The sequence below is a fragment of the Zingiber officinale genome, chromosome 5A, assembly GCF_018446385.1.
Source record: "Zingiber officinale cultivar Zhangliang chromosome 5A, Zo_v1.1, whole genome shotgun sequence".
Classification (NCBI taxonomy): Eukaryota; Viridiplantae; Streptophyta; class Magnoliopsida; order Zingiberales; family Zingiberaceae; genus Zingiber; species Zingiber officinale.
The window spans coordinates 1,087,535-1,100,225 of NC_055994.1; the positions used below are offsets into that span (position 1 = coordinate 1,087,535).

At 35.7% G+C, this 12,691-nt stretch overlaps 1 protein-coding gene across 3 annotated transcripts; it reads left to right on the forward strand.

The window, feature by feature from the left end:
• Positions 1-827: 827 nt before the first annotated feature.
• LOC121979236 (protein HEADING DATE 3B-like) lies at positions 828-6,396 on the forward strand. Of its 3 annotated transcripts, none has more exons than XM_042531193.1 (5): positions 828-1,020; positions 1,089-1,484; positions 2,989-3,929; positions 5,003-5,054; positions 5,135-6,396. In XM_042531193.1, exons 2-5 carry the CDS (start codon positions 1,263-1,265, stop codon positions 6,152-6,154), a joined length of 2,235 nt encoding a protein of 744 aa, XP_042387127.1. In that variant the 5' UTR covers positions 828-1,020; positions 1,089-1,262; the 3' UTR covers positions 6,155-6,396. The 3 variants fall into 3 exon arrangements, with proteins under 3 accessions (XP_042387127.1, XP_042387126.1, XP_042387128.1); XM_042531192.1 differs by having other exon boundaries at positions 1,103-1,484; XM_042531194.1 differs by having other exon boundaries at positions 1,192-1,484.
• The last annotated feature ends 6,295 nt before the right edge of the window (positions 6,397-12,691 follow it).

Sequence of the window (12,691 nt, forward strand, 5' to 3'; positions counted from 1 at the left end):
TCAAATTGATCACTATTTTTTTTATTACTTAATATAATTCCTACTAAATTCAACACTATTTAAAAAAAATTTAGTATATTTTTCATCCAATTAAGGTAGAAAAAGGGTTGTACTTAATTTAATAGAAAATATATTAGATTCTAGTTTAATGTGCTGAATTTAAAAGGAATTATACTCATTTTTATAGTTTTTATACCTAAAAAATATGAAAGGTAATTAGATAAATTGATATCCATTATGTTTGGTTAGGGAGTGAAAATTTGAGTATGATTTTTTTCTCGCTTATAAATATAATTAGACCTAATTCAATATAATTTAAAGAAAATCTAATATATTTTTCATCTAATTGAATACTATTTAAAAAAAAATCTAGTTTTTTATCCTATTAAGATGGTAAAAGAGGCATGCTCAATTTGATAGACTACATTATAATTTAACATGCTGAATTTAAGAGGAATTATATTCATTTTAAGATTTTTTTATATCTAAAAATTATAAAGAATAATTAGATAAATTGATATATTATGTTTAATTAGAGAGTGAAAATAAAGATTATTAAAATAAAGATTTTTTTTTAATAGAGAGGGTAAAGTTTTGCTTTAGAGATTACATGTAAAATTTTCCATTTTATAACGTCAATTAAATTTTGTGGGCGTTGCAGCAGAAGAGAATTTATTATTAATATTATTATTATTAACATAAAAGTTAAAATGTAATATTTTAAATAAAAAATAAAATAATAAATTGTAAATTATGAGCTGTAAAGTGAAATTTTATTTTATTCGCATCTATAAATTGATGAAATGGGATGAGGATCTAAAAGCGACTCCCGATTGATCTCCACCGAATCTTTATTTCCCAAACCCTTTCTCTCTCCCATATTCGGTCCGATTCATAGCTGCTACTTCTCCGCCGATTATTGGATTACTGTTAATAGATTCTCCTCGTCACGAGATCCTGCTCGAGATTGCCGCTCAGCTGTCGCGGTGGAGTCTATGATGCTCGAGTTGGCGCTTTCAGGTACTGTTTCTGTTCTTCCCTCACGAACTCTGCCGAAAAGTTTGGATTTTTTTTACCCAAATTGACAGATGGATTGTTGTAGGCTTCCGGCACTGGTTAAAGATTCTTTGAGGGATTGGATGTCTATCTGCTTTCTCTGGCAGTTTTCATTGAGGGTTTTGTTCTTTTCAGTGGTTAATTAGGGGTTTTTCGGTGGAGACGGGTTGATTCTTAGAATTTCGAGATCGGGGGAATCGAGTGATATGAAAGGGGCGAGGGAGGAGGACAAGGTCATGGGGCCTCTCTTTCCGAGGCTGCACGTGAAAGACACCGATAAAGGGGGTCCGAGGGCGCCTCCGAGGAACAAGATGGCGCTATACGAGCAGCTAAGCATCCCTTCTCAGAGGATCAACTCGACCTCCTCTGCCATGCCATTTCCTTCTCGGAACACCAACAGTTTGGCTCCTTCGCTTTCGTCGAGTCAGGTTGGTGATGCCCTTTGTCCACTTTCTAGCTCGGTTAAATTTGTTGAACTGTTTATCTTGCTGCTATTATTCATCTAACGTATTGCACAGAAGTAAATTTTGCATGACACATCATTGTAATGCTGTAAACTTAATTTATTCTTTTCCTTTGAAGTTAAAACGGATGTAATGGGTACGACCACAATTCACAAAGGAATGGTAAAAAAAGATTAATTGCAATTTTGGAGCAGTGTAATATGTGCTATTTCCTTAATGTTTTGCTACCCTTATTTGTTTTTGAAGTTTTAATTAACTCATTTAAACAAAGCTTATTTTTTTTCTATATAATGACACTTGTTTTTGAATTATTGTTGAAATATGAAATTTCAGAAAGAAATTAACTTGCATGCATGTCACACTCTCTTTGTATGCACTCTTTTGATTTTTGTCACCTTGATTCCTCTTCCACCCTTTCACATCTCAAATTCTCAATAGATGAGCTCATTAAATATCAACATCCAAGCATGGTTTCAAGTATCAACTGGTATCAATCGACACATTGAATGTATTGTTCTATTTCTAATTGTACCAAAATTGTGATGACACAAGGTAAATGTCATTATGTTGTCTATGCCAACAGAATCTAAATGGTACCAATAGAGACAATGTTTGTCTTAGTCGGTACTATTTGAAACTAATCAAGACAGGAAGATTTTCTTATGATGTATCATCTTTTAATTTTGTTTGCTAGATGGGTAAAACGAGCGGTAAGGGGAGGAAAAACACTAACGAATTATATTGGCCTAGGCCAAATAAGAAGTGTATGTTCAAATCCAAACTGCTGTGGTTAACAGAAATGCATGAAAAAATTAAAAAGTTTGTGGTGATCAGTATATGCTGTCAAGCATAAAAATCTTAAAACTTCATAGATTTAATAAAGAATATTAATCCACCCATCTAAACTATACTTTCTAATAGGAATAAATCAATATTAACCAATGATGTAAAATAGATAATATATATAAGGAGCATGCATATACTTAACATTTAAGCCTTAATCTATATTGGTAGTCAGGTTTGGGTTTCTGCATAACAAATCAACCATGATTGACTTCATTTTGAAAATGAAATTACATGTACCTGCACTAGGGCTTAACTCTGCTTGCAGCATCTGAGTTTGAAATGTGCACATAGCATCCTCAAAGAAGATTCAAACTGCATATAGTAATCTTGCATAATACAATTAATAAATATGCTGTTGAATTTATATCTTTTTCCCTAGGCTACTTTTTTTTTGGTATATTTTTTTGTTTCCTTAAGTATTTTTAAGCTTGTTGGGACTTCAATGATGTGCTATCTTCTATACTGACCGTATCATCTCGTGTGGTCCAATATTAAAACCATGGTGTACTTCAAATGCTCTTATTCCTTATATTTTTTTAATCAAAGCAGCAAAAGGTGATTGCTATTATATATTTTGGATCTCTTCAGTTTTTTTAAGAGTTGACAAGCATTTATGTTTTAGGGATGTGGTCAGCTGAGGAAGATAATTTCTCCTTTTTGTATGACCCCTCAAGTGTCTGTTCGTTCAGCAGAAACCTCTAGAACTTCTGATGGTATGAATCCTGTCACAAAAAGGATAGAATTGGGGAGAAAACCCTCAAAGCAAGTTAGTTCTGGGAATTTGTTTGGCACACGATCAGCTGCTGAATGTAGCTTTCAGAGACAAGAAAACCCTGGGATGAGAAATTCTAGTGAGAAGGTTTTGAATGTTGCAGATGATATAGTGGTTCCTTCCTTTGATCAGTCAGAAATGGTTGCATCCATGCCAAAGGATACAGATATGACAAATGCAGGAATGTTAACTACCTTCATTTCATCAAAAATGCAAGAGAATCTTACAGCTGTTAATTCCTTATTTCAATACCCAAATTCAGATGAGAAGTCCTTAGAAGAAACTGAAATTACAGAAATTAGATTACAAAATTCTGATAGAACTCATCTTGAAGATCTTAAAGAAATTTCAGCAATTGATAAGACCAAGGAAACCAAAGAAAAGTCTCCATCCAATAATATTGCTAAACAACCAAACAGTTCAAAAGATTATGTTAAGACTGATACAAATAATTTTCATTTAACTGATAAGTCAGATACAATATTATGTCGAGAAAATGGTGGTGTTAGTGATATTGCTATTTCTGATAGTAGAAAATCTCTGAAGGCCAAAACTGATCTGTATTCCAAGTTGTCATCTAGAAAAAGTTCAAAAAATTTATCTAAGGACTTCCATAACAAGGACGATGCAAAGATAAATGGGTCATTGGTATTTGGTGTCACTGAGAGGCAACATGATGCATATGAGCCCTCAATGGGTGAGACAGTCTCAAGCTTGGAAATATCCCCAGATGATATTGTTGGAGTAATTGGTACCAAGCACTTTTGGAAGGCCCGAAGAGCTATTATCAAGTATGTATAAAACTTTCACTGATTTACTATTTCTAGAGGCACATTCTTGAGAATGGTCTTCACAATCTATGTTGTGCCTTACCCTTTAGGTGGCATTTACTTAGATTACCAATAAGCATTGTTTCTCTTTATTGTTTCATATTATGAGTGACCAAATTTTTGTCCTTTGTATGTCTGATACTATTTACAACCAGTGAATCGTATTTGAGGCACCAATTAAAGGGCTTTAAGTAATGGGCTTGACTCTTCCAATGCAATTGAACTGACCTGTCAATTTACTGGTTCGGTAGAGCCCACTGTTTGATTAGTCTAGATCTGAGTCAATCAATTATGGAGATATGGAAAAGGGCATTAGAATTGTCTTAAATAATGCATGGTTATTTCATACACTCTGGCAGAAAAATGCTTATTCATTCTGATAAGTTCATTATAGGCCATTAAGATCATGAACTTGGGGAGAAGTTAGCACAAGTAGTTTGTTGCTTTAGAAATGTGTTGAAGTGTTGGGCTTGTAAAGAAATGTGAAGGTATTAGGGGTGTTTGGATGTGAATTAGACTATTAGATTATAGGAGTGACAGGGAAAGGGCTCTAGCAAAGGTTTCTGGATCCTTGCCATCTCTATTCCTTTGCGGTCACGGGATGATACTAAAGTCTAGATAATCTAAACCAGCATAAGCATAATTATGCAGTTACAATGCATATGCACATATGCGGGCAGAGATATGGTGAGGTACTGTAAGCATCAAAAGTCAATTAGCCACTAGGTGAGGTTCACATACTGCACAGTAGTTATCTTTGAAATTTCATAATCACTTCCACCACCTCTTTTGTCCAATTCACAAAAAATGTGAAATTGGGAAGGCTCTTTTTTTGTTGTTCACGAAATAGTAATTCCTCAACTTCTTTTACCCAATAGGCAGTGCTCATATATGTATAAAATGTTAAGCACTCTTTTTTGGCATATTACACCTGCCATTACACCTCAAACGTGATATCAATGGTTAAATGTATTGCATTTTGGGTCATTTTTCTTGGAATGCTGTCAAGTAATGACACTTGTTCTATTCTTTAGTCAGCAGAGAGTGTTTGGAATGCAAGTGTTTGAGCTTCACAGGTTGATAAAGGTTCGTTTCAACAGCTCAGCTAATTATGTTCATTTGGTCCTTTATCTTCTTGCGCTGTCCATAACATTCTACTGAAACAGGTTCAGAAGTTGATAGCTGCATCACCTCAGTTACTTCTTGAAGGGAATACTTACTTAAACAAACCATTGGTAAAATCTCCACATAATACCAAATTACCTCAGTGCAATGCTAATTCACAGCCAGTGGAATTAAGGGGACGAGATGATCTTCATACAACAAAACATACTTTGGAGCAGCCAACAGAGGATGACATTGATGGAGTCCCAGTGTTCCCTGCATATGAGGATGGATCAATAATGAGTCCACAAGTTCGAGTCTCTAAAGTTGGGCAAAACTCTGTTATTCCTTCTTCACTGCCAATGGCTCCTGATGACAAACAAAGTCCTTGGAGTTTTCCTCCTTTGGCAAATCAATGGCTAGTTCCAGTTATGTCACCATCAGAGGGACTTGTTTACAAACCATATTCTGGACCTTGTCCATCACCTGGTAGTTTCATGGCCCCTCTTTATGGAGGCTGCACTCCTCTTGGACTATCTCCTCTTCCTGTGGACTTTGTAAACCCAGCCTATGGTGTTCCAGCATCTCATCAACCACCAAACATGGGTTTGTCTGGTCCGCCTGCGATTCCACCCCACTATTATCCTTTACCTTACAACCTCCGACCCTTGAACCCAATCATCTCAAGTTCTGCTGTTGAACAGGTCAGGAATCTAGCTGGTTCACAAGCCAATGGCCAAAGTGTTCAGTACTCCAGGGGCTCTTGTAACATGTTCCATCCTCCAAGGGATAAAGTATTTTCTGGCAATCTTGGAAAGTTTCAGGCATCAAAGAACAGCGAGTTGCAAGGAAGTACTGCAAGCAGTCCAATTGCAGCAGCACGTCCAGAAGGAAGATTGCAAATACCTCCTCTTCCTACATCTCCAGTAGCTAACAGCCTTAATTGCCCATCCCAGTCCAGTGGAAGGGATAGCCAAACTCGGGTCATTAAGGTTGTGCCTCACAATGCTAGGTCTGCCACAGAGTCCGCTGTCCGGATTTTCCAATCGATACAACAAGAGAGGCAGCAGCATGACTCTTGATCAACAGACTTGCTGAACTGGGATCAACTTCCTCCTGAATGCCTTGACAACTTGCTAATATTTCTCTTCTGCCGCCTAGTTATGCTCTTGATCTTTTCTTTGGCAACTTGATATACAAACTTACTGAAGTTACGCATGAATACAACAACATCAGTAATGTAATGCTCTTTAGCTTTTATCTCATAGGTATTATAGTTGCAGAATTGATTGTACATATATGGAAGCCCAGTGTTCTGATATAAGCATTTGTCTCGATAGCTATGCGGTCAAATTTTGACCTGGACATAACTGTGAGCGTGTGGAGGTCACTCTTCTGGGCTCGCAATGTCAAGTCAAACCCCATGGAATTTGTTATGAAAAATCTTAGAGACTAATACAAACCCTTCTTTTACCATGCCTTGTTTTTTTTAATTTAGTTTGTTATCTAGTTATTCAAACTAATTAATCCTTAATCCTGGGATGATCAGTCTAAACATTAAATTTACCTAAGTAAAAATGGAGAAAATCAGGTTAATGAATAATTCAATTCAAGAAATTATTTTTTTAATTTTATCAAAACATTTGTGATCATAAAAAAAAATGCACAAAATAAAATTTTCAAAACTCCCAAAACATTTATCGAACAGGGACTTGGACCCGGTACAAGAAGAAAGAAGAATTTGTGACCACGCTGGATACCGATGAACGGAAGATCACTGTGGGTTGCAAGAGCTGCTTGTCTTTCAACGACAGCAAGAATAAAAATTTAGGTTAGATAATGCACGAATATGAACTTTACTCGGCAGCATCTTCCAGACCCGAGTCCTCTGTCATGTCAAAAACAGGGCGGCAAGGACGATAACGCTCGTCCCCAATGTCCCCGCCGTACCTTATCCAAGATCATTACGATGGAAGTTAATCACGGTAATCGGAGAAGCTAATACGTAGTGGGAAGAGAGACATGGGGACCAAGGATTTACACCCTGACTACCCCGCGATTCGAACTCACGATCTCATTGAGCAATCTTCTATGCACTAAACTCCGGATAACCCCAGGGGGCGGCAAGCGGCAAGATCATGAAGCGATCGCAGGAGGCCGCCAACTTTCCAACGATGAGCCGTTTGAGTCTGTTTCCACTGCTTTGTTTACTAAATGCATCTCTGTAGCGCTGCAGCCCAAGAGCGTGTAATTGGCTGCCAACCTTGATTTCACCCATCTGTTTCTTTTACAGTCTCCTTCTTCGACCATTACCCGTGATTGTGATCACGTGGACCAGGCGTTCGGACGAGATTCTTACCTCGTTGGTTCAGTTTGAGGGAGAAAATGAATGCAATAACTTTACCACTCCGGACGTTGTAGTCATGAGAGTGCCCACTTCACCAAGGACAAGCAAGTGATTCGTGTAGCTAGGAAGACCTGGATCAAAATTTTTTGGACGACGAATTTGATCTCTGATGATTGTGTATAATTTTAATGATGTGTATTAGCTAAAAAAACTAATTTTGTTTTCCTGATGATTGTGTATTGAGAGCATGTAGCTAAAAAAAACTCTTTTATTTTTTTATTCTGATTGTGTATTAGGAGAATTAGCTTAAAAAAAAAAAAATCAAAAGTTGTTCTGATTGTGTATTGAGAGGATGTATGTTTGGGATTGTGTATTCATTCTATTTTCGCTAGTACATTATATTAGTGTTGGTGTTATATTATGGTAACAAAGAAGGTTAATCTAAAGTAGTCATATTCATACACCATTTTAAGCAAACAGAATTCAGCGATCACATACAAGATACAACTGTCCTGTGAGAAGAAGCTTCAAATAAAGGAACATCAATTAATATCTCTTATCTTAATCAACAAGGATAATATAATTTTCGGCGGATCTTCGGACAAAAACTCCTTTTACCCTTTATCCACTTGACAATCGGCTATAAACGGATCCCGTGATTTACCTCTATTCATATAACTCTAGGACGGAGTGCGAGGGGTGCCTAAAATGAACGTAATCGCACTTTACTAAAAATGATTCCCTATATAATTTTCTAAAAACTTATCAACTACTATAGAATATTTTAACACAACAATTCCAACTTCTAAGCATGAGAGTCCACATGAATCATATTGTTTACTTCATCAGCAAAAACTCTCGCTATCTCATTGTAGATGAACCCTAATTCTTCAAGTAAAATATTCAGTCATAAAATCTCGGTTATAGTATGAGCCATGACTCTATACTTAGCTTCGGCAGTCGACCTAGCAACAACATTTTGTTTCTTATTTCGCTATGTTACTAGATTTTCCTTACATAAGTACAATACTCAGAAGTGAATCGTGTGTCGATCTTAGATCCAGCATAGTCTACATCAGAATAAGTTTCAATCTTTATGTGTCCATTTCTCTTAAATGCTAACACTTTTGCTGAAGATTTCTTAATGTACTTAAGAATCCTGATAGTGGTATCCTAGTGAACTTGCTTCAGTTTATCCATAAAATGGCTGACTATTCCAACTGTAGAAGAGATGTCAGGGCTCGTTATTGTTAAGTAGATGAGTTTCCCAACAAGCCGTCTACATTTTTTCTTATCTCAAAGAACTCTCCAATATCATCAGAAACACTTGAATTGATATCTATAGGTGTATCAACCAGCTTCGTTCCAAGCAATTCAGTTTCTTTAAGTAAATCTATAGCATACTTCCGTTGGCATAATGAAACTCTAAATTTGTTGTGAGCAATTTCAACTCCTAAGAAATACTTAGAACGTCCCATATCCCTCGTCACAAAGTATTGCTATAAATACTTCTTAATTTCGTCTATCCCACATATATCACTACCGGATATTAGGATGTCATCAACATAAATAATAAGAATGATAATCTTATTCGTGCTCTGTCATACAAATGCAGAATGATAATCTCATTCGTGCTCTGTCATACAAATACAGAATGATCTGATTTATACTATTTGAAGCCAACAACACTGATTATAAATTTATCAAACCAAGCTCTAAGGCATTGTTTAAGGCCATATATAGTTTTTTTAAGTCTGCAAACCATAGTAGCATTCTTCCCCTGATAAACATACCCTGGAGGTTGTTCCATAAACACAGTCTTGTGCAGATCACCATACAGAAAGACATTCTTCACATCTAGCTGATACATTGACCAAGATTGATTGACAGCCAAGGAGAACATAACTCTAATAGAATACAAGCGAGCAGTAGGAGAGAACGTCTCAAAGTAATCAACATCATAAGTCTGTGTAAATCCTTTGGCCACCAGACAAGCTTTGTATCAATCAATAGTACAATCCGCTTTAAACTTCAGAATAAATACCCAACTACAAACAACAATATCAACAAAAGGTGGTGCGACCACCAACTCCCAAGTACCATGAGAGATAAGGGCAAACATTTCCTTATCCATTGTAGTTCGCCAAGCCGAGTGTTGATAAGCCTCGGAGTAGGAAGTTGGCACTTTTGTAGACGATAGAGAAACAACAAAAGTGCATAATGCAGGGCCAAGGTAATCAAACAAAATATAATTAATAAAAGATGAGTAGCGCAAGATCGAATACCTTTACGAAGAGCAATAGGCAAATCAATATTGGAGGGGTGAGGAGCATCATGATTTGTAGGAAAAGGAGGCGAGGGACATGAATCTGGTTCTGGCCAAGCATGTCTCGTGTACACCTACAATGGTTTAGGAGATGGAGCATCTGTAGTGGGAGAGACATGGATGGTGGGATAGGTAATGGAGGAGATGCTAACATAACATCAACACAAGTGTAACTACATTTTGTGAGTGAATCAGGATATCAATATCGTATTTAATAGAGCGAAGAGACAATTTATACAAGCCAAGAATAAAATTATGAACAAAATAAACAATCAAATATGCGAGGAGACATAGAGAAAAAAGATTTTTCAGGATGAAGACAAGAGAAGGGAATACCCCCATGTAACATAGTAGAAGACATCCTATTTATGAGAAAGTAAGTTGTGAGTACAACATCACCCTAGAAAAACTTAGGAACATGCATGTGATAAAGAAGAGTATGAGCTACATCTAAAATATGATGGTGTTTGTATTCAACAACTCCATTTTGTTGGCAATTGTATGAACAAGAGGTTTGATGAATTATACTATGAGAATTACAGAATGTAGATACTGTCTTCTGAGTGAACTCAAGTGCATTATCAGTACAAAGAATGCGCAAGGCAAAAAATATTGAGTTTTTATTTTGTTATAAAATGATGTTAACATCTCAAGAATCTCACTCCTATTTTTGAGTAAATATAACCAAGTCATGTAAGAATAATCATCAATAAAAATTATAAAATACTGAAAACCTCCTCTCAACTTAACTCTACTAGATCCCTAAAAATCACAATGAACAAGTTCAAAAGTAAAAAAACTACTTATCAACTCTATAAGGAAAAGAAGTACGATGGTATTTGCTAAACTCATAGAACACACTAGAAATTAATAGATGCAATGAGAACTAAACTTTTGAGAGGGGAAGAAGATGAGTGATTTAGAAGATAATGCCACTGATAAAGAGACACAACTGCTGAGAGTGCCCAATAACTTACAGGTGTAACCGAATCCAGATAGTATAGGTCATCACTCTCATGTCCTCCACCAATTATCCTCTTCGTGTGCAAATCTTGAATAATACAATAGGATGGATAAAAATATACAAACAATTGTAAACTTTTGTTAGTTGGCTTATGGATAATAAACTAACAAGAAATTTAAGTGCAAAGAAAACATTATCAAGAGTGATATTTACAGTGGGTCTGACAACACCTCTTTCCATAATCGGAGAATATGTACAATTGGCTAGATGGATAGGGAATAAAGATGAGGAAATAAAAGAGGAAGAGAAAATAGACTTGTTACTAGTAATATGAGCAGACGCACTGAAATCCAACATCCAAGACTTATCACGAGATAGAACAAACACACTTAGAGAGGATGAGACAGCAGTGGAGGGAATGCTAGTACAAGAGTGAAGCAATTTCTCATAATCCAGTATCTAGTGATGGAGTCGATAGTTTGGTAGATGCATTATTAGCTCAATCTCGCTTACCAAACTTTATCCAACACTTCTCGAAAGCATGGTTGGAATGACCACAGTGAACACACGAACGACTACTTCTGATGGTATCAATTCTACGACCAGAATCTTGACTACTATTACAACCCCAAAAGAACCCACAACCGCAAGCAATCATAGCCGAAGTGTCGAAACATAAGAAAAAACTGATGTTAGGATGACCTGTAATTTCTACAATTAACCTCTTTCATCGATTGCCTTATTTTTTCAATCTTTTTTTTTTTTCAATTCATTGCATATTGTCATACAACCAATATGTTCCTTACTTCCTTCATGCGTTGTAAGATATCGAATCAAATTATGTCAATCCTTGTAACCTTCAGTAGTTAATTGACTAATTATATTCGTGTCGTTGTGATTTATGAACTTATAACAAAAGCAAAATATTCTATGCAAGGAAGATGAATAAACTAGCCATTTTCTATCTTTTTTTCTCCATTTTGCAATATCTGTTCATAATGCAATGCATCAAAATGTCAATTAGTTTTATCTTTAGGAAACAAGATGCCATCAATTTTAGTCGGACCATTTTCCACTAAAAAATCTCTTAAATTTTGATCAATTTTTTCTCATTTTTTAGGATCGTCAATATTTAAATGTGAGGAATCTCTTGGTTTATAATTTCAGGTTGAACATCAAAAATATTATTATTATCTTCTTCATCCAAGTCATTCGCAATTTCTTATTCAGTACCCCTCATGTTTTTAATATTCTTTTCCATAGTCATTTTGTAATTGATATTAAAGTGTTTATTAATCTCTTGCTTGTCTTTGAATAAGTGTTTTTCTCTTTGTTTTCTTTTTCTTTTTTGAGATCCAAATAAATATTTTAGAGACATGATTATATACCATAAGCATTTGCAAAAGAACATATCCAAATCATTAGGAGAAGCACAACTTGGTCAACAACAAATAATCCATTAGCTATGAGGTATGCAAGAGTTAGTCCCTAAACTATCAAGCAACACATATTCTCCATTGTTATTGCTAGCTCAATGGCAGGATAAAAAGTAATCAACACCAAAGACTTGGGAACTAATTCATTAGCTATGACCTACAATCCATGCATGTGTTAATCCCTAGACTATCAAGCAACATATATACTCCATTATTCATTGCTAGCTCAACATCAATCAATCACATCTAAACCTGACTTTCTTATGCCTTTATTAACTTTTCCTCTTCATCAACATGTTGCCGACTTGCTGTTCCTATCAGTGTCATGTCACTCATATCGACTATGCATAGTGTGAGCTGAGCATTTACTACAAGATTGATGTGTAGCTAATAGCTGCTTCCAGTTTTTATGTTGACAATACATATTCAACAAGAATTGCTACATTGATTTAACAACTTTTTAAATTTTTTCTTGCTGATATGGTACACCACTAATCTACTTCCTTATATAAGGTAAAGGGAGAATTTGAGCAAATTATAAAAACA